This window comes from Alosa sapidissima, chromosome 8 (assembly GCF_018492685.1).
Source record: "Alosa sapidissima isolate fAloSap1 chromosome 8, fAloSap1.pri, whole genome shotgun sequence".
Lineage (NCBI taxonomy): Eukaryota > Metazoa > Chordata > Actinopteri > Clupeiformes > Clupeidae > Alosa > Alosa sapidissima.
Window position 1 is genome coordinate 34,920,839 of NC_055964.1, and position 22,511 is coordinate 34,943,349.

General features: G+C 47.1%; 1 protein-coding gene across 2 annotated transcripts in view; it reads right to left on the reverse strand.

The window, feature by feature from the left end:
- Window positions 1-3,695: 3,695 nt before the first annotated feature.
- ak8 (adenylate kinase 8) overlaps window positions 3,696-22,511 on the reverse strand; it is a 31,930-nt gene continuing 13,114 nt past the window's right edge. For both annotated transcript variants that reach the window (XM_042100590.1, XM_042100591.1), the window contains 5 exons: window positions 17,928-18,059; window positions 16,524-16,613; window positions 13,630-13,771; window positions 4,413-4,493; window positions 3,696-4,098 (listed from right to left, as the gene is read on the reverse strand). In XM_042100590.1, coding sequence (XP_041956524.1) covers window positions 3,837-4,098; window positions 4,413-4,493; window positions 13,630-13,771; window positions 16,524-16,613; window positions 17,928-18,059 — 707 coding nt within the window. In that variant the 3' untranslated portion in view covers window positions 3,696-3,836. The remainder of the gene's footprint in view (window positions 4,099-4,412; window positions 4,494-13,629; window positions 13,772-16,523; window positions 16,614-17,927; window positions 18,060-22,511) is intronic.

Consider the following 22,511-nt stretch of genomic DNA (forward strand, 5'->3'; position numbering starts at 1 on the left):
GTAACAATTTCAAAATACAAGTTTTCATGAGATTGCAGTGGTATATTTCAAAATAAGAGTTTTATTTATCGGTATCATTTCCATTTAAAATGGTCTGTGATTCTGAAATGATCAACCTTTTCTATCAAATTTATTGAGATGCAGAACTGCAATCAACCACTTTTGTGATTTCACATTCAAAAATTCAACCACTGAATATGCATCATCATACATTTTAAAGTAAAACATAAACAGTCTACAATGTTGCCATGGATCATAGTGAAATGTGGTAATGTACCATATTAAATTCTCCTCTGTGGTATTTCACACTGCTTACATTATGCTTACATTTTATACTCGGTGGTCCTGCTTACATCATTACTTACTTCTGATAAGACTAGCATTATATTTCATTTTCTCACTCCTTTTTGTCATTGAAATTAAATGTCCAATACATTTGTCATTGCTTAGGCCTTTCCATGTAAATATGTTTTTTTTTTTGTATTTTGCGGCTGGTCTTCAAAGTGGTTGCTGGAGCTGTGCTTATTATTCAGAAGAGAGGGACTTGAGTCGGTCCCCAGAGGCCCTCCTGATGAGATGCAGGAGCAATGAGAGGGATCTCTGGCAGATGTGAAATTAGTTTTAATTAGCAGGTCAGAGGGAGGGAGGCCATTGTTAAAGATCATGTAGGCTACATGTGTGAGGGACATGGGCCAGTGGAGCTGAGCCATGACCTCAACGCTCATCTGATGGGGGCCAGGGGGGAAGGCTAGGGACCAGGGACACCATGGAAACTAATGACCAGTCAGAGCCATCTTGTGACATCACATTCCATTTCTTCTGGGATGCCAACCTTGGTCTTCTATCTGGTCCATTACACTGTGATGTCACAGTGGCATTCCATTGTCTCTGTGACATCATGTACTATTTCTTATGTAAGATCCATATGAAAAATAGGTGAGATCACACCCCATCCCATGAGATGTTAGACATCTTCCAGTCTGGATTCCGACCTAAACGCAGCACGGAATCTGCTTTAATTAAAGTCACTAACGACTTGTTACTATCTGTGGATGCAAAGAACTCTGCATTACTTATGCTGCTAGATCTTAGCGCCGCCTTTGACACTGTAGATCACTGTATTCTTTTAGAGCGCCTTGAGCACTGGGTTGGATTTTCAGGTACTGCACTGAAATGGTTTGCCTCCTTCTTAGAGGGAAGAACCTTTTCAGTTTCAATGATACTTCATCTTCATCTGCCCCCTTATCTTATGGTGTTCCACAGGGATCAGTGCTTAGTTGTATTTTATTCTCACTGTACATGTTGCCACTCAGTCAAATTATGAAAAAGCACGGTATATCCTATCATTGCTATGCGGATGATACACAACTGTATCTCCCATTTAAATGTGGTTCCTCTGGTGCTCTAAACCCATTGCTTGATTGCCTAAAAGAGATTAAACAATGGATGTCGACCAATTCTTTAAAACTGAATGAATTCAAAACAGAAATTCTATTTTTTGGTTCACATGAAGCTGCAAATAATGCAATTAGTGAACTAGGGTCTTTTGCCAGATATGTAAAACCTTATGCAAGAAATCTTGGCTTTCTACTTGACCCTGATTTTAAATTTGAGAAACAGATTAATGCTGTTGTAAAGTCATCTTTTTACCACCTTAGAATCTTAAGTAAAGCCAAAACTATGTTTTCTTTCAAAGACTTTGAGATATTGATTCCTGCCTTTATTTCATCCTGCCTGGACTACTGTAACTCTCTTTATTTTGGTGTCACTCAGTCCACTCTATCCCGACTTCAGATGGTGCAAAATGCAGCTGCAAGGCTGCTCACCAAGTCTAAAAAGATACAACATTCCATACACATTTCTCCAGTTTTGAAATCTCTGCAATGGTTACCAGTGAAATTTGGAGTAGATTACAAAATTCTTCTTTTTGTCTTTAAAGCTTTAAATGGACAAGCTCCCCAATACCTAAGTGAGCTTGTACACTTTCACTGCCCTCCCAGAACTCTGAAGTCATCAGATAAACTACTGCTCTCAGTACCTCAGAGTCGTCTAAAAAATAAAGGTGACCGTGCTTTTTCAGTAGCTGGGCCCAAGTTGTGGAACAACCTCCCTTTTCACATTAGATTTACACCAACTATTGGTGCTTTTAAAGCCAAGTTAAAAGAACATATGCTATTAATGGCTTTTAAATGAATTGTGGAATGTAATTATAGGCTATATATATGAACATATTATTTTAGTTTTATTTTCCTGTTGTGCTTTTTTTGTGTCTTGATTCATTTTGTCTTCTATTATCTATTTATTTATAGTATTTTTTTTTATATATATATTTTTGAGCACTTTGGTCAACCACAGGTTGTTTTAAATTGTGCTATATAAATAAACTTGAATATGACTATCTGCTCTGTGATGCTGCATTCAGTATCCATTGTGATGCTACATTCAGTATTTATCATTACCGATCACGTCTGCTCCATCTGTGATGTCACAGTCATGCAGACTATTGAGAATCAATAAACCCATCTGGCCTCCCCACTGTTCATGTATCATCTATACTGTAACTTCTTTTGTACTTGTTTATTGAGATTTAGTGAGATGAGTTCCCACTGTAAGTCAAATGTAAAATTCCTGACAAAAACAAATGAATTTCCATGACCTCCTCTCACACCTGTTTATTTTATATTCTTCACATCACTCTCTCTGTGTGTGTGTGTGTGTGCGTGTGTGTCTTTGTTGATGAACATATTACATAACTGGGAAATAGATAGATAGATAGATACTTTATTGATCCCCAGGGGAAATTCAAGGTCTTATTAAATTAAGTAAATATTACATGAAACAAATGTCACTCATTTGAGTTGACTTAGCTGGCAGATGTAGAATAGATGGTGAACATATCGGAGTTGATCAATTCAACAGAACAAGATCAGCAATGTGCACCTGAGGTGTGCTATACATACTGTATAGCACACCTCAGCAGGCTCATCCGGGAACACTGCTGGACCACTGTGCTAATTACACTGCTGGACCACTGTGCTAATTACACTACAATGCACGTCTCACTCACATTACAATGATTTGATTCTTCAGCAGAAAAGGGGAATGAGGGAGTGGAGAATGTCAGCAAGAACGAAGAGAGCAAAAAGAGCGAGAGAGAGAAAGAGAGTGAGAGAGAGGTGGGAGAAGAAGAGAGATGAGGTGTGAAGGGGAGAGGGAGATTAAGATATGAAGAAGGGAGGATAGAGAGAGAGAGAGAGCAGTGGGTGTATCTCTAATAATCAAAACAAAGTTCCTAAGCATTTGCCTGCTGAGGCAGAACTAAAGCCGGTTCTCACAAAGGGGGTTGAGCAGACTGCATTTTACTGGCACATTAATTAGACAAACTCATAATTAATGTGGGCCCCTGGCACCCCTGGGAGTGGAGGGTCAAGTAGCTGAGGGGGTATTAGGGAGAGGATCAACTTGAAAGGGCCAGGCTCTCTGGAGAGCTCTTTTGTTTATTTGGGTTTGTTTAATAAGCCCCTTGTAAAGCAGGACAAAAGCCCCCCGTCATCTGATCCGCAGACTGGGGCAGAGCAGGGCAGATCAGAGCCACCTGCCCCCCACTCTGCGCGTGTAAGAGAAGACCAGCGTGGGGCTTTCAGCCCGCACCAGTCTGCCCCGGCCAGCCTTTAGAACATTTAGGACTCATTAGCTTAGTAAAAGAGTTTTATTATCACAAACAGAGCTGCTGCAGGCGGCTCCTCTCTCCTCATGCCAGGGAGGTGTGGGGGCTGTGATGTCACACGCGGGCACAGCAGGGGGGTGGGATCACGGGGCCCAGAGCTGGGATTGGCTCATGTTGATTGGCTCTGCTGCCCGTCCATCAGGGTCTTGGGGAGGCGTCCGACCAGGCGGCTCTCGATGGACTCGAAGATGGTGTGGGGGTCCTGGTCGGCGTTGATGTGGATGGCGTCGGGGTAAAAGCCCTGCAGCATGGCCACCTGTTCCCAGTACTGTCGGAGGCGGGCGCGCACCCGGCCCTCGCTGTCCCGCGGGTCGAACACCAGACGGGCCTTCACCTCGGAGCTAGGGGCTGGCCGGTACAGAGAGTGGTACCTGCAGGGACGGGGGCAAGGCAAGGCAAGGGAGGGGGGCAAGGCAAGGGAGTTTTATTTGGATAGCGTTTTTCATACACAAGGCAACTCAATGTGCTCTACACCGTCAGAAAACAGACAATTACAGACAATAATAAATAAAGGCATTAGGGACAAAAAATTGTAAAAAATATACCACAAAAAACAACAAATAACAGACATGCAACACATCATCAAAGGTGATAAAATAAATAATTTAAAGTCAGAGCAGGAGTACACGATCAGGAGTGTTTTCCCACTTGCGTGCCAGCTGAGGCCTGTCTCTTGACCTCTCACCTCTCTCCTGTGACTGGGTCAACGGCCCTGAGGGACAGGCGCTCCACTGCCACATCATCAGTCATGTCCAGGAAGAACACTCTGGTAAAACACAACATGTGATAAAACACAACTCGTCCAGGAAGAACACTGATAAAACACAACATGTGATAAAACTTAACAAGAAGACAACATACAGTATATCTGCATCACATGCAGATCCTCTATTATTATTTACTCATTTGGCGGACACTTTGTCCAAAGCCACTTACACACATCAATTATTACAGCCCCAGTCTCCACAGAGCCAGCCAGGGTTAAGTGTCCTGCTCAAGGGGACAGCGGTGGCAGCCAGAAATCAAACCCACGACTTTTCCAGCTACTGCACGCTAGCCCAGCCACTAGCTATCCTTAGCCAATACACTACCACCGCCTATCAGCTACTGCAGGCTAGCCCAGCCACTAGCTACCCTTAGCCAAAGTCCTTTTAGGCAAGTCCCTCCACTGGGCGGCCATATACCAACGTTTTATGGGCACTCATCGGGCACAGTCTTTGGGTCGAACTGCGCGTGCGCAAGGCTTCACGACACCAATCTTGCTCCAGCGGCGAGATCACAACACATGATTGGCACGATGTCTTCACAACACACCATATGATTGGCTCAATGTATTCACATGTCGACGTTTTGCCGAGGAAGGGGTGGGATATGTGTAGACAACGGCCATATTGGCGTGACAAACTAGCCCCATGCATTTCTATGGAGTATTTTTTGAGTGCTGTGTCTCCTCATTAGAAAGTCTCTGCCTTAGCCAATACACTACCATCGCCTATCAGCTACTGCAGGCTAGCCCAGCCACTAGCTACCCTTAGCCAACACACTACCACCACCGCCCATCAGCTAATGCAGGCTAGCCCAGCCACTAGCTACCCTTAGCCAATACACTACCACTGCTCATCAGCTACTGCAGGCTAGCCCAGCCACTAGCTACCCTTAGCCAATACACTACCACCGCCCATCAGCTAATGCCGGCTAGCCCAGCCACTAGCTACCCTTAGCCAATACAACAGATTTTCTGTTTCTATGAAAGACCTTTCAGACAATACTTACAGATTCTTCCCCCCTGACCAATGACCTGTGCATGCAGACAATAACGGTGCTCCATTTTGGAGTGTTTTACAAACACACTGAGGGCCTCTGTGCAACACTGGGGTACTGTGGACTGATATCATGTGTTTCTGATGGGAATGTTGGTGTCCAAGTAGCCTATTTTCTCCTGGGAATGTATATATATATATATATATATATATATATATATATATATATATATAAGTATAAGTATACTCTTTTGATCCTGTGAGGGAAATTTGGCCTCTGCATTTATTCCAATCCGTGATTAGTGAAACACACACAGCACACAGTGAACACACAGTGAGGTGAAGCACACACTAACCCGGAGCAGTGAGCTGCCTGCTACAGCGGCGCTCAGGGAGCAGTGAGGGGTTAGGTGCCTTGCTCAAGGGCACTTCAGCCGCGGATGTGGGCATGGGAGAGCAGTGCTCAACCACTTCCCCCGCCCACATTTTTCCTACTAGGTCGGGGATCGAACCGGCAACCCTTCGGTTACAAGCCCGAAGCCCTAACCAGTAAGCCACGGCTGCCCCAATATGCCAGTGTTTCTCAAAGTGTGGTCCGGGGACCACTGGTGGTCCGCAAGCTATCCCAAGTGGTCCGTGAGCAGACGTGGTAAAATATGATATAGATGAGTTGTTTGCAATATTGAACCAACTTGTATGTAAATCCAAACAGTTCTGCAACACTGTCTATGTAAGATATGCCAGTTTAACTCATATGAATCCTCTGACACAATAAGCAAAGTGAAAATACAATAAGCAAGGTGGTTCAGTGAGTAGGCTAGGCCTATTGTGCTGATATACTGTTGAAGTAGGTCTAATCTATTTTTTTTTAGCTAGGTGGTCCATGCATTTTTTATTGGTTAAGTGGTCCTCCATCTGAAAAAGTTTGAGAAACACTGCAATATGCAATACTATGTGCTGTGATAAGACTGGTGCATACAGTATATGTGCAGTACTAATACTGGGATAAGACCGGTGCATACAGTATATGTGCAGTACTAATACTGGGATAAGACCGGTGCATATATGTTTACTGGTCAAAGTGTCTTATGTGTTCACCCTGTCTGTATTGTCACACCAACGAAGACCTGATACGTTCTACTCACTGAAAAACTGTTTCCGCACGGCGACAATGAAGACAACAAAGAGTCCTATCCTGTCCTTTAACTGTGATAAGCTGCGACAGGCGTGTCCAGCGGGTCCAATCCCTCTCGGGGCAGCAGTGACATGGGCCGGGGCTGCTGGGACGCGATACGTTTGTTCAAATATTTAAAGATGTTTGTGCTCCTATCAACACCGGAGAGGCACAGGCAGCCTCAGGTTGATGACCCGGTCGCATAAACAGCAACAAACAAACAAACAAACAAACCTCGCGGCAGACATGTTTCAGACAGACTACGGAAGCCAGACATGTTTCAGACAGACTACGGAAGCCAGTCATGTTTTAGACAGACTACGGAAGCCAGTCATGTTTTAGAAGACATGATGTTGAAATGCATCTCATAGATACAGTGGGGAGGGGAGGGGGGGGGGTTGCACAGGGGCATTAGTAATTAGTAATGGGGCACAGGGGCATTAGGGTGACTGAGGGCTAGTTCAGTCTGGCTGGTATTGGTAGTAAAAGAGAAGGTGGATGATGACTATGGGGTAGTTAAGAGTGTTTGTAGAGGTCAACCAGGTTTACAGTACATTTTTAGTCTATAAGAATGCTTAGTTGGGGAGCTTGGTTGGGTAGTTAAGAGTGTTTGTAGAGGTCAACCAGGTTTACAGTACATTTTTAGTCTGTACATAAGAATGCTTAGTTGGGGAGCTTGGTTGGTTAGTTAAGAGTGTTTGTAGAGGTCAACCAGGTTTACAGTACATTTCTAGTCTGTACATAAGAATGCTTAGTTGGGGAGCTTGGTTGGGTAGTTTTAAAGCTTTGGGCTGGAGACTAAGAAGGAATGAATGAGTCCATTCTCTGAGCTGACCACCATGTGTATGCCCGGCTTATTTGCATGAGATGTGGGTACCGTATATTGTGTAAGTGTGTAAGAGTGTGTGTGTACGTGTGTGTGTGTGTGTGTGTATTTAAGCGTTTTAGAAAACAGATATGCTCTATTTTTAATGAATATTTTGCTAAAAAAACAGAAATAATGACTCCTCTCCAGCTATTAACATTAATATTAATGTAACCTTATGAAATATTCATCAACCTGGACAAAGATGACAGCATACAAGCCTGAGGATGTGTGTGTGGTGTATGTGTGTGTATGCGCGCCTATGTGTGTGTGTGTGTGTGTGTTGTGTATGCGGGTGTATGCATGTGTATGCACGCCTATGTGTGTGTGTGTGTGTTTGTATGAATATCTTTATGGATACGTGTGAATAACTGTGTGCATGTGTGTGTGGTGTATGCGTGTGTAAGCTGGTGTATGCATGTGTATGCACGCTATGTGTGTGTGTGTGTGTGTGTGTATGAATATCTTTATGCATACAGTATGTGTGAATAACTGTATGTGTGTGTGTGTGTGTGTGTGTGTTTCATAACCTTCTCCTTACCTTCATGCCCTTGCTGTCTCTAATTGGTCATCTCCATCTTGTGATGTCCCAGTTAACAGTAACTCAATCTGGCGCTGGGTTGTGCATCTCATCAAAACTAAACGCCAGCATTGGAGGAGACTCCAGTGGTGACACATTTTGCTGCAGTAGCAGAATCTGGGGCTCCGCTCTGCACTAATGAGGACTAAAACACTTCACTTTATTTAGGCTACTGAGGCGTCCATGTCCACCATGCTGTCTGGAGTTATGTGCAGTGGGCAGATGTGGCCAGTAAAGGCCGATCTTTCACACTTCCTGTGCCTAAAAGGCCGATCTTTCACACTTCCTGTGCCTAAAAGGCCGATCTTTCACACTTCCTGTGCCTAAAAGGATGATCTTTCACACTTCCTGTGCCTAAAAGAGTGATTCTGTTCAGGAGTGTTGTTCCTACTTGAGGGTCAGGATTTACCAGCCAGTTGCTACATGTGTTACTAACTACATGTAGCTCACTATTCCTTACATTCCGTGACTAACTTGATGGAGAAACTGACCGAGCAGGAGAGAGCACACCAACACAACGCCAAGATCATGGGGTCAGTTCCCAGGGGGCACCGGATGTTAACGCACCTCTTGTACGGAGAGCCGCTCTGGATGAAAGGGTCTGTTAAATGAACAAATGTCTCGGTTAGGCTTTCCACTGAAGCCCAAAGGCTGCTTGATGCTTGAAGGTCTCTACCATCCTATAGCTCCTGCGTCTCAAGCCACTCCTCCGTCCGTTCACTCTCTCTCTCTCTCTCTCTTTTCTCCTCTCCTCTCCTGTCCTCCATCTCCCCAAATTAAGAAATGAAAGCGAGCTGGGGCGTTGTGCTGCGCTGCGTTGCGGCGCGGGCCCTGCGATGTTTACCTCTGATTAAATTATAATGCCGCCCTGTTGTTTTATTCAGCAGTCAATTAGAGGAAGTGTTGGCTGATTAGATGGGCAGCAGCCACATGAAATACATTTCACTAATAGAGGATGGGGGGGCCGGGGCGGCAGCCGGGGTGGGAGTGGGGCAGTAGAATGGTGAGGGTGGGGCAGGAGAATGGTGGGGCTGGGGTGGACTCTCTAGGATTTCGTGGCTAATTGCGCTGCTTCTATCTGCGTGTCACACGGGCTCATGCATATTTCAGCCGGCCCAAAGACTCTGATTGTGTGCAGTCGTGTCCGAGCTGTAAGAGCCTGCACAGCAGCCAGACTGGAGAGTACTTACACACACACACACACACAAACACACACACACATACACACGCACGCACGAGCGCATGCACACACACAATGGGGGGGGGGGGGGGGGCACAGGGGCATTAGTAATTAGTAATGGAGCATAGGGGCATTAGGGTGGCTGAGGGGTAGTTCAGTCTGGCAAAGGGGCAGTGGTAGTAAAAGAGAAGGTGGATGATGACTATGGGGTAGTTAAGAGGGGTGCGTGTGCAGCAGGTGGGTGTCAAAATGGGGCATTAACATAAGGGCAATAGTGAGGTAGGGGGGTAGAACTGAGTCTGTGGGGTGGTAATTGGGCAGTGCATGGTACAGAGGTAATTAGATGAAAGGGCGCAACAAGGAAAGCAAAGAAGGGGGCAACAGAGTGGGGCAATAGGGGGCAACAAGGAAGCAAGGAGGGTGCAGAATTGAGCAATACTGTGGCAAAAGCAAAGGGGGTGCAGAATTGAGCAATACTGGGGTAAAAGGGGGTGCAGAATTGAGCAATACTGGATCAAAAGCAAAGGGGGTGCAGGATTGAGCAATACTGGGGCAAAATGGGGTGCAGGATTGAGCAATACTGGGGCAAAAGGGGGTGCAGAATTGAGCAATACTGGGGCAAAAGGGGACCTGCTTGTGTGGCTTGTTGGGACTGTTGTGGCCAAAAGAGAATTTGCTACAGGAAAAATGCAGTTAAAATGATGATTTATAATTATTTTTGACTTAAATAAAATTTTACACAGCAGATTCCTGGAGTTCCGTTTGTTCAATTCCGTGTGTTGAGTTTGGCCTGCAGTGAGTCTGTCTCTGCTCTCGTGTGTGTGGCATGGTGGCGCAGAGGAGGAGAGGAGGGCAGCGGAGCTCCGTCCTGATTGATCCGCCCGTGAAAGGCGATCAGGCGCTTATGCAAAGGAGGAAACTGGAGTGAAGGCGTCCTCGTCTCATCTGGCTGATGGGCGAGGGAAGGCTATCCCCTCTCTTCGTCCACTCCTCTTCCTCCGCACCTGGATCAGGTGGCACCTTTAACATGACAAAAGAGAGGGCAGCTGGGTCCCGCTCACAGCTTTTACCTGACCGCACCTGAAACCGCTCAGCGCTGCAACGCACGTCAGGGGTCACTTCAGGACTGCCACGGAAAAATATAATGCTGCTGATCCGTGAATCTGGCCCGTGTTATGCCACATCCAGACTCCACGTGTAAATGCTTCCCTCAGAGTTGTGAGGTATCCTTTAATGAAAATGCTTCCCTCAGAGTTGTGAGGTATCCTTTAATAAACATGCTTCCCTCAGAGTCGTGAGGCATCCTGTAATGCACATGGTTTGAGGTATCCTATAACGCAGCGGTTCCCAAACTTTTTCATCCTGACTCGGCTCGCGTACCCCCACCATCCGACACATAAAAACGTAACGCATTCTATTGACGCATTCCAGGCATCATGTTTAATTAGCTGCCATACATGATAACAAATAACAAAATCAAAATGTGCAACTGGTCTATGAGCTCTCACACTAAAAAAACAGTGTGGAGAACAACATTAGACTGGTTAGATAGCACCTCACACACTGTGGCTTTGGGCAGTCTGTCTCCCAATCCGTGTGAAGCCGAGGCCTAATATGCCTCATCATACTTTCGGTTTTTCTTTGCGCAGTCTTTTCTGTCTCATCCTTTCTTTTACCCCCCTGCGCTCCACCTCCACCCTCATCATTCTGCCCCCCATCCCATCGCTAATCCTGCCAAGTTTACCTTTAATGCAAATGTAAGGTATTTGCATTAAAGAAGAGACATTGAAGTTGTCCCAAACGTCACTTTGGACCTAGATCTTGAAGAAGTTGCTAGGTTACGGGGACGCTGGCGAGACACGGCGCTCCGTCTGGCATCATGTTTTTGTTTGTTTTTATGTAATGTTCGTAATTTTATGCAATTTCATGTTTATTTTTTGTATTGGTTTGTTTAGTTAAATGTTTTCCCTATTTATTTACGCTATTTTTGATAGTTTTCGTGTTATTCTTAGTCCTTTTTACTGCTTCTAAGTCAGCTGATGTCATTGACGTTTGTCCATTGGGAGCTTGCTATGGCTAGCTTTTGCCCTAGCTGGGCATCGGACATCCTTCCATCGATCCGTGAGCGGTGCTGCACTTCACTGTCTGGTCGAGGGGATCTCTCGGGACAGCTGGACCTAGGCTACTCTGCGAAAGATCTGCCGTGGCCGCCGAGCTGTTGCTAACCTGCGAGCTGCCATGCCGACTGCAGACTAACGTTAATGGTGAAGAGCTGCAATCTCACAGAGCAACAAACGGTCGCTGTTAAAAGTCCACCGAATTGCAGATCTACACGATTGCCCACTACTTCAGACTGTGCTTCCAGTGATCTCCAGACTGCAGTCTACAAGGCCTAACGTTAACGTTATCTCCAGACTGCCAGTGAATTCACCGGGTTGGTCAGTTGCTAAAGAACTTTGTTGGCATTGCATCGGTTGTGAAGACACGGCTCTGTGCGCAGTTTTCTCGGATCATCATTGCCCTTGGACATTTTCAGCTGGTTTGGAAATTGGACTAATTTTAACATCACTTTTCCCCCTTTTTAAATATATTTTCTTTTTTTCTTTTTACTTTTTATTTTTTTAGCCTATTTGTTTTGTTGCCCGTCTTGTATGTCTTGGTGTCATGGGCATGCTGGCGACTACGCCGCTCCATCCGGCATCTTTTGTCTTGTTGTTATGTGTGTTGTTTGTGGAGCGCTTTGGGTTGCACTCTGTGCATGTTAAATGCGCTTTAAAAATAAAACTGACTTGACTTGACTTGACTAGATCTGTAAGGACGTCACTTGACCTAGATCTGTAACTGACCAAACTTGGAACCTCAATCTGTAAGGTTTACTAGATTGTGACCTAGATCTATAAGGTTTACTAGATAGTGACCTAGATCTGTAAGGTTTACTCCTGTAACTGACCACACCGCTGTCCACAATGGGAGCACCCGACCTGCTCTGTATCATCTCTAATTCAGCAACAAAATGGCCAGCTTGGCACTGCCAGTCTGGACTCGTCAGGCCGCCCTGTGTCCTGCCACACTATGCTGGGTAGGGCAGGACACAGGAGTGCCCCCGACGAGGAATCGGGTAAAGAGAGCCTTCCGCCTCATGGCCCCTGCCCTCGGCTGTCAGTGGCGGGCAGCAGCAGCAGCAGCACTGGCGGGCCATTAAAAGCCGATGCCCTGGCACGCGTCCACTGCGTCTGGCTCCCTTATTTAGCCGCTCTAAAGGCCCCGTAACTGGAGAGCTGTTAATTAATGAAGCTGTCGGGTAAATCGCTGCTCGCCGGGGCCTCGTTGCAGACGCATCGGTAACGTTATCTCCTCGCTGTTTCGCCAGCCGCCCCCGCTAGCCTCGTCGCCGAGCTCCAAATCAATTACACTAATGCCATGCAAATGCAGCGCACTGCACCGCTCCAGCCAGGAGCCAGGACACAGGGGCCGCCCCAGTGGAGCAGGAGAGGGGGCAACAGAGTGGGAGAGGGGGGTAACAGATCCTGGTCTGCAGGCCAGACCAGCCTGCGGAGGGTCAGTGCACACTGATGGATGTAATCACGGTTAACTGCAGACGGACGGACGAAAGGGAGGGAGGGGATCACGTATAAGTACACCCTCACGTATCGCTCAACAGCAGGGCTCTGGAACACACAATTATAATTATCAGCACATCAGCAAGTCTGGCACGTCACAGCAGCTCACCCTGGACCACTTGACCCGGCGTAAGACCTCCGCTATCCTATGTGCAGGTTGCGTAAGCTGAGTTTTTAATCACATGATGGGAGCAGCGTATCGAGACTGGGATCCTCTCTCCACTATCTGATCCCAGGGCTGATGACACGGACACTTGAGCTCCGGCCGCTATCGCAGGAAGTGACGTCATAAACTGGGGCACGCAGCCATGACCTGGTTTCATTACGGATTCCCTTGTTCCTCCATCCTCCTTCAAGTGAACCTGCCTACACACAGCATGGGCAGCTTGCAGGGACACATTAAGTGGGCAGCTTGCAGGGACACAATAAGTGGGCAAGCTTGCAGGGACACAATATGTGGTGGGCCTTAAGCTTCAGTGCCACAGAGGTTTGTTTGGGTTTTGTGGTTCAGGATTAAGCAGATGGACTTTTGTTAGTGAGTTTTGACTTAATAATATAATAATAATTGGTGTAATGGACCAGGTGGGTTTTTGGACGTAAGTGTTCGCATTGAGTCTGGTAAGTGTGAAGTGTCTTTGGCTGGATGCTCCATTGAGAGTGTGATGGCTGGGTCGGCTGGGTCGGAGGGGTCGGAGGGGTCAGAGGGGTCGGAGGGGCGTCTACCTGCTGGGGATGTGGTTGGACTCGCGCAGCTTCTCGGCCTGTTCCACATCACGGGGGAAGCCATGCACCACCCAGCCACGCGTGGTACAGTCCAGACGACTCAGCCGGGCCACCAGGATCTGAAGCACAATGCTGTCCGGCACTGACACACACACACACACACACACACACACACACACACACACACACACACACACACACACACACACACACACACACACAGTATATACACATGCACGCACGCACGCCCACACACACACAGAACACAGGCATCACATACAAAGTCACAATGATTGCATAAGACGTTATATTTTCAGTCTGACACCAACTGTTTCATGTGCACGCCCTTAAACTGCCACCGCAGCTCTTTGAGGTAGACAGTGAGCGTAAGCATTCAGAGCAGGCTGAGCTATTTGAGGGCCGATCTACTTGACCACGCTGGCCAGCTTGGTCAGATAGTTATAGCACAGCACAGATAACTTTTTTCACATTCTGACAGACCTCCTGAAAGAAAACAAGCATTATAGAGAAGCTTTATGAAGAAATATCAGCCTGTATGAAAGTAGTGAGAGAAAAAAAAAACATTCAAGATCCTCTAACTAATGTTTGGGACAGGAAATCAATCTTACATACAGAAATAAGACAGACTTTACAAAAATACATAAAGGAGGGCAGAGAAAAACTTCTATCGCGTCTGTAAACAGATCTGGGATGTGTTTCTTCCTGTGACGACGTTACCTGCCAGTGGAGAGCTTTGCAGAGAACAAACTCAGCCGACTGAGGAGGTTTCAAAGAGACGACCTACACGTGAAGCGGGTCAGACACAAAACAGACAGCGTCTGTCTGAAAACACACACCAGCAGCGACGACAAATCAGACGTGAAGTTGTTTTTCACTTCAAGAGATTTATTCGTCAAAAGAGAGGGAAAAAAATAAAATAATGAAATAATCACTCGCTACATTGTCATTCAAACTCACATGAATCGTGAATCTTTTGAGGAAGATTTCAGACACTTGCTGTGTTTCCAATTCATCGTCACTACAAACGCGCCTGACTGACTCCTGCCTGGCACACTATAGAAGCGAGTTGTTTAAGCGGAGGTTACCTTGATAGGGGTCAGGCTAAGGGGCCTCTTTACAACCGGGACGGCTCGCGCTCGGAGGGTGTTAGGAGGGGGGGGGTTGCCTGGAGGCAACATGGCAGCAGTGAATAAATAAGGATAAATACGGAGGGTGAGGGCGGCACGGAGGCTTCCTGACAGCGAAGCACCCGCCTGCACCCAGGGGGGGTTCTGACGCCGCTGAAAAATTAGAGCTGACAGACTCAAACTGTCCAATTTCCACATCAAAACGCTTGGAGCAGCATAACAGCACAGCAGCGGAGGGAGCCTTCAAACGGGCTCCGCGCAAACCAACAACCTCCTGAGCCTCCCAAACAGGCTCCGAGCGAAGCAACCTCCTGAACCTCCCAAACGGGCTCTTCCACAGGAGGCTGCGTCTCTGAGTCCTACGCTGCCCTGCTACCAAACCCCACACTTACACTAAAATGCCAAACGTTACAGTGTGTCCTAACCAAACGCGATGCGAGCGAACATTAGCGATACAATCCGTTTAATTCCGTTGTTTTCAATTGGAGTGTCCTGACTGCAAGCGGCGCGAGCAGCGCGATGCAACGCAACGTTTTGAGAGAGCTTTTGTCGGACGGCCCGTGACTATTTCCTTTCTGTCGCTCGCAGTGCTCTGCTATTTTAAATGAGAAATATGACGCAATAGCAGGGCATGCAGTATTTAACAAATTCAGTGTAGACAGACAACACCGAATACTACAAGATAGTCGCTCGCCCGGATCTAGTTAGGACACTGTTACACTTACAGTCTCTCCTCTGCCTCCTCCCAGGGCCATTGAACTGTTCAATGCATCACTTAAGGGAAGAGAAATAGACTTCTCCGCATAGTCTGTCTGCCTCTTCACCACCTCCATGTCTTGAACTGTCTGTCCACTAGCCACTTTACCATTGTCTTCTGCCTCACTGTTTGCGTGCTTTATTAACACATATGCACAACCCCTCCCTCCATGCCACAGCCGAACTGTGACCACACTTATACCTTTCTTAATATAGTTATTTATATATAGATATATAGACTTTATTCTTGCACTGTTGCACTGTTTGACTTACTCATTTGCACCATCACCATGACACTCATTCACAAAGAGCACCTTACCTTACCTTATGCACAGAGGCTCAGTCCCTGCTTCAGTCATTGCAAGCGCACCTGATTGACAAATCACCCACTATGTGGATACTGTTTTTTAGAATTGATTTAGATTAAGTTTTATTTAGTATATTTTGTATTTTAGTATATTTAGTATATTCTTTATCTTCTATAGTCCTTATTGCTTAGTTGTGTTTTTTATAGTATATACTTTTAATTACTTTTTCTGCTGTTAGTGAATGTGTGTGTGTATGTTGTCTGTATGCTACTGTGACCTTAAATTTATCTATCTATCTATTATTTATCTAAAATCTATCTATCTATCTATCTATCTATCTATCTATCTATCTATCTGTCTATCCCCATGAAGTCTTCAGTGGGCACAGGTGTGTGTGTGTGTATGTGTGTGTGTGTGTGTGTGTGTGTGTGTGTGTGTGCTATAATTGATGGCCTGTTCTGACAGTCAACTTGCTTGTGTACTTGTGTGGTAAATGAGAAAAGAGTACACACTTGTGAAATACTAGCACTGCGCATCATTATTCCTCACTGGGTTAAACCTCAGGCATGGGAATCAAATACTGCACTCTGAAGGCTAACAGCAGGGCTCTGTTTGTTAGACTCGCTCTTTCTCTGTGTGTGTGTGTGTGTGTGTGTGTGTGTGTGTGTGTGTAGACACATACCTTTCTCTCCAGACTCTAGGTAGGGTTTGAGGAGCTCTCCCATACTGGACTCGTCTGCGTAGACCGCCTTGATCAGTTTCCCACTGCAGACTAGAGCAAGCCGGTCCAAAACACACAGACAGGGAGAGGAAGAGACACACATGCACCCAGAGAGCGCTGCCGTTAGAGGGAGAGGAAGAGGAGCACATTCACCCAGAGAGCGCTGCCGTTAGAGGGAGAGGAAGAGGAGCACATGCACCCAGAGAGCGCTGCCGTTAGAGGGAGATGAAGAGGCAGAGTGGTGCCTTTAGCTTTATTAGATTAGTAGCGTTAGGGAGAATATATCAAACAAATCTTTCCATGACTATTCATTTAAAGGGGTGGTTCAGGATTTTGGACATAAGACCTTATTTCCAAGTAAGCAAGTGTGATATTTATCAGTGGAGACCGTTTTCACCACGTTTCATCCAGTCCTTCTAATTGCAGAGTTCGCAGGTGCTAGGCTAGCGCAAGTCAACGGTATGTGCTAGCCTGCCACTAAAGACAGTCTTACCCACTCCAAAGTACACCCGAGGCAAATTCCAGACAATCGATGTAAATGTCTGTGTTGATAGAATAGTGTAAGAAATACAACTACCCTTGCATCGCATTGCAATAGTTATACTTTGGTCCCTAAAGTTGTTAGTAGTCATTTTGCAACTCAGCGGCGGACTGATATTACCAAGGCTACTACTAGGTATCCCCATTGGAGTGCGCTTTACTGTTTACTTTTCGGCGCAGTACTACTAACCGGAGCAAGTATAATTCCGCCGCTGCTAAGAAACTAGTCCCTCAAAATGTAATGCGATCGTTGAAATGCAAGGATAGAATAACGTTAGAAATAACACTGTCAATACAGACATTTACATCGATAGTCTGGCGTTATAATTTATTTGCCTCGGGTGTACTTTGGAGTGGGTAAGACTGTCTTTAGTGGCAGGCTAGCACATACCGTTGACTTGCGCTAGCCTAGCACCTGTGAACTCTGCAACTAGAAGGACTGTATGAAACGTGTTGAAAACGGTCTCCACTGATAAATATCACACTTGCTTACTTGGAAATGAGGTCCTATGTCCAAAATCCTGAACCACCCCTTTAAGGAAGCTGTTACCTGTGTGTGTGTGTGCCTACAGTGAGGTTACAGACTTGGGTTTGGGTGAGAGAGAGAGAGGGAGAGAGAGAGAGAGAGAGAGAGAGAGAGAAAAAGAGAGAGGGAGAGAGAAGAAGTGAGAGAAAGAGAAGGAGAAAGAGAGAGAAAGAGAAATAGAGAAAGAGAGAAAGGGAGAGAGAGATTGTCACTGTGTATGATGTGTGTGTGTGTTGGTGTGTGTGTGTGTGTGTGTGTGTGTGTGTGATATACTAAAAGACACTGAGACAGCTCCTTACTGTCCATGATGTTGTACTTCTGAGCCAGGAGTCGTGCTTGCAGACTCTTGCCGGACCCTGGAGGGCCAAACAGCAGGATGCGGGGGGTGTGGGGGGCAGTGGACCGGTGCCGAGACAGAAGGTAGGTCAGAACTACAGAACACAGAACACACATCAGAACAGCAGAACACAGCGGAACCGACAAGCTCAATGAAGAACAACTATGGAGAACTACAGAGACAGAACACACACACACAAGTACCGAACACAGAGCACACACACACAAGTATAGAACATAGAACATTACAGGGACAGAACACACACACACAAGTACAGAACACACACACATACGAGTACAGAACAGAGAACACTACAGAGACAGAACACAGACCCAGTGAAGTGAGTGAGCTCAGTTTATGTGTAGCCTTTCCCATAAACAGCCCACGGCCTGCTTGCCAGGTGCTGTGTGTGTGCTTGGGGAGGCTCCATTAGCTTTGGTGCTAAATGCTTAATTGCTAATTGGTAAAAGAGCACTTAGTGCTCTCAGCCCCTCACCCCACCTCATAGCAGGTCGCTAGCGCTAATCACAACATAAAGAACACCATCAATAAAGTATGAGGTGGCGCCATCCTCCACCTCCACCACCACCCCTACGCCTGCCCTCCTGGAGGAAGGGGGGGTATCTGGGCCATGCGCCAGGAAAACAACCGACATGGCTTACAGGAGAGCAGCAGAAAGAATACCCACAATCCCCTCCTGCACCTCTTTTACACGATTTTAAAAATGTGTAAGTTAAATCAGTCCTGCTGAGTCCACCACTGTTCGGTCCAGATCCGGCTCTGAGCCGCGCCAGGTCCGCGCCAGGTCCGCGCCAGCTCTGCCCCCAGCCTGCTCTGGCCACTGTTCCTCCTCTGCTCCCCGCGCGTCTGGCTGGCTGCACAGTAATCAACACGCTGCTAATTGGGACTAACGGCCGCTGTGTTCCGAGAGCGCCTCCGCGCTGCTCGCCGCTGACAGCTGTGATGGACGGTGTGGATGCGGGAGGACAGAGCTACTGTAGCCGCTGGCTACGCCACCGCGCTGCCCGCCAGAGGCCCAATCACAACACAGCGCTAATTACGCCATTAAAAAGCACATCTCTGAGCAGGCAGTCAATAACCAGCATTAATAATGACATTATAGCTCTGTGTGCTAAACGCTTAATGGGGGTAAAGATTATGTAGATTGTGTAGGTTGTGTAGATTGTGTAGGTTGTGTAGGTTGTGTAGATTGTGTAGATTGTGTAGGTTGTGTAGATTGTGTAGGTTGTGTAGATTGTGTAGATTGTGTAGGTTGTGTAGATTGTGTAGGTTGTGTAGGTTGTGTAGATTGTGTAGATTGTGTAGGTTGTGTAGATTGTGTAGGTTGTGTAGGTTGTGTAGATTGTGTAGGTTGTGTAGATTGTGTAGGTTGTGTAGATTGTGTAGGTTGTGTAGGTTGTGTAGATTAATGTTTACACCTCCCCACCGTGTCCTCCAGCAGGTCAATCAGGGGGGATTAAATGTAAACAGAGCCAGAAGTGCTGGTCTCGGGACCTCAGAGCAGCAAAATCTGACCCCAACCAGAGCTCATTAGAGACCACACTCTCCCTGCTCCTCTCTCTCTCTCTCCTCCATTAGAGACCACACTCTCCCTGCTCCTCTCTCTCTCTCTCCTCCATTAGAGACCACACTCTCCCTGCTCCTCTCTCTCTCTCTCCTCCATTAGAGACCACACTCTCCCTGCTCCTCTCTCTCTCTCCTCCATTAGAGACCACACTCTCCCTGCTCCTCTCTCTCTCTCTCTCTCTCCATTAGAGACCACACTCTCCCTGCTCCTCTCTCTCTCTCTCCTCCATTAGAGACCACACTCTCCCTGCTCCTCTCTCTCTCTCTCCTCCATTAGAGACCACACTCTCCCTGCTCCTCTCTCTCTCTCTCCTCCATTAGAGACCACACTCTCCCTGCTCCTCTCTCATCGCACTTCCATGATTACAATCTGAGAACTTAGAGGAACTTGGAGAGGCGACCTTCTGCTGACTGATTAGAAAGCTCAGCGCCGCCTCTACTTCCTGCGGAAACTCAGGCGAGCAAGTGCTCCACCAGCCATCATGACCACATTCTACCGAGGCACCATTGAGAGCATCCTCTCCAGCTGTATCGCGATGTGGGGCGGAAGCTGCACTGAATACAACAGGAAAGCCCTGCAGCGCATGGTGAACACAGCTGGAAGGATTATCGGTGCCTCACTCCCCTCCCTGAAAGACATTTACACCTCCCACCTCACCCGCAAGGCGACCACAATTGTGAGTGATGCAAGTCACCCCGCTCACAATTTGTTTGATCTACTGCCCTCTGGGAAGAGGTACAGAAGCCTGCGCTCCCGCACCACCAGACTCACCAACAGCTTCATACACCAGGCTGTTAGGATGCTGAACTCTCTCCCCCCTACCCCCTCTCCACCCTCTGCTACATAACATCCTGGACTTTGGACCCACAATGGCTGCCTTGCACTACTCCACTTGCACTACTCCACTTGTACACTTGCACACTTTGCAACTTGTCGTTGTTGTCCTGTTGTCCTGAAAACACTTCTGAACACACTTCTGCTGCTCTTACATAACTTGCACCACTATGCCACTTGCATACTTAGGTCAAACAGAACTACCTCAGCCATTTATTGGCCTGACTTTTGCACTATTATATTGACTGTCTACTGTATGCACAATTGCACAATTTCAACTTAAATTTTGCTGCTCTTATTTCTTCATTGTATGTGCCTTCTTATTTACTTTTTATATTGTTTACTTGAATGTTATGTTTGTCTGTGGACCTAATTGGTAAAATATGTCTTGTCTCCACCGTGGGATAGTGGGAAACGTAATTTCTCTTTGTATGTCTTGACATGTGAAGAAATTGACAATAAAGCAGACTTTGACTTTGACTTTGATGTAGGTTATGCCGGTAAATATGATATCACTGGCCTTAATACCATGTGTGAGGCTGCAACAGCAGAATGTCTGTGGTAATGCTTGTGCATTAGAGCGAATCAGATAATATACTCGGTAAGTGCATGAGTGAGGGCACTGTGACTGACGAGGGGACAGGCTGTGTTTGTGTCTGTGTGACTGACGAGGGGACAGGCTGTGTTTGTGTCTGTGACTGACGAGGGGACAGGCTGTGTTTGTGTCTGTGTGAATGAGTTTGTGTCTGTGTGAATGAGAGGGGACAGGCTGAGTTTGTGTCTGTGACTGACGAGGGGACAGGCTGTGTGTCTGTGTGAATGAGTTTGTGTCTGTGTGAATGACGAGGGGACAGGCTATGTTTGTGTCTGTGAATGACGAGGTGACAGGCTATGTTTGTGTCTGTGTGAATGAGTTTGTGTCTGTGTGACTGACGAGGGGACAGGCTGAGTTTGTGTCTGTGTGACTGACGAGTGGACAGGCTGAGTTTGTGTACGAGGGGACAGGCTATGTTTGTGTCTGTGTGAATAACGAGGGAGAGATGAGGAGACAGACTGAGAGAGAGGAAAGGTGTGGGTCTCATTAGTAACTGTTTATGTATGAGAGAGGGGGGGTGCATGGGTGTAGGGGAGTAGTTTTCATTGATGCACTGACAGGTCCTGTGTGTGTGTGAGTGTGTGTGTGTGTGTGTGTGTATGTTTAGTTTTTGATTGTGACAGTGACGGCGGCGTTGTCATCCCTCAGGCCCTAAAGGGACCTCCAGCCTGCAGCACAGCCTAAGGCTGCCCCTCATCTAACCCCCCCCCCCCCCCCCCCCCCATCCGTCACCCAGCACCCCACAACCCCCCAGAATACCCAGCACCCAGCACCCCACAACCCCCCAGAACACCCAGCACAACACTCCCACAACCCCCCAGAACACCCAGCACAACACTCCCACAACCCCCCAGAACACCCAGTAACTATTGCAGGATAATCATCCAAACATGAACCCCAAATCTTCTCAGACGTACCCTCCTGTACAACACCACTCCCCCTAGATATTATTCCCTAACCCTGACCCCTCACCCATCAAAATCTAAACAATTATCACCCCCACCATCACTAGTGCTGTCACCAACCGCACCAACCTCTCCACACTGATTAGCCCATTTCTCCACCTTAAATCCATCCCAAAACTCCACCTTAAATCCAAAACGCCACTCCTTATACTATCAGACATCAGACCCTGAGCCCCTCAGTCATTTCAGACCAAACATCCACGTCCTCCACCCTCACTCCCCCATCATCAGCAGCACCAGCCCCGCTGCAGTGATGATCCCAACCCCACCCTTAAATCCTGCTCTAGAGTGGAGCCAGTGCTGATCCCAACCCCACCCTGATCCCAACCCCACCCTTAAATCCTGCTCTACAGTGGAGCCAGTGCTGATCCCAACCCCACCCTTAAATCCTGCTCTACAGTGGAGCCAGTGCTGATCCCAACCCCACCCTTAAATCCTGCTCTAGAGTGGAGCCAGTGCTGATCCCAACCCCACCCTTAAATCCTGCTCTACAGTGGAGCCAGTGCTGATCCCAACCCCACCCTTAAATCCTGCTCTAGAGTGGAGCCAGTGCTGATCCCAACC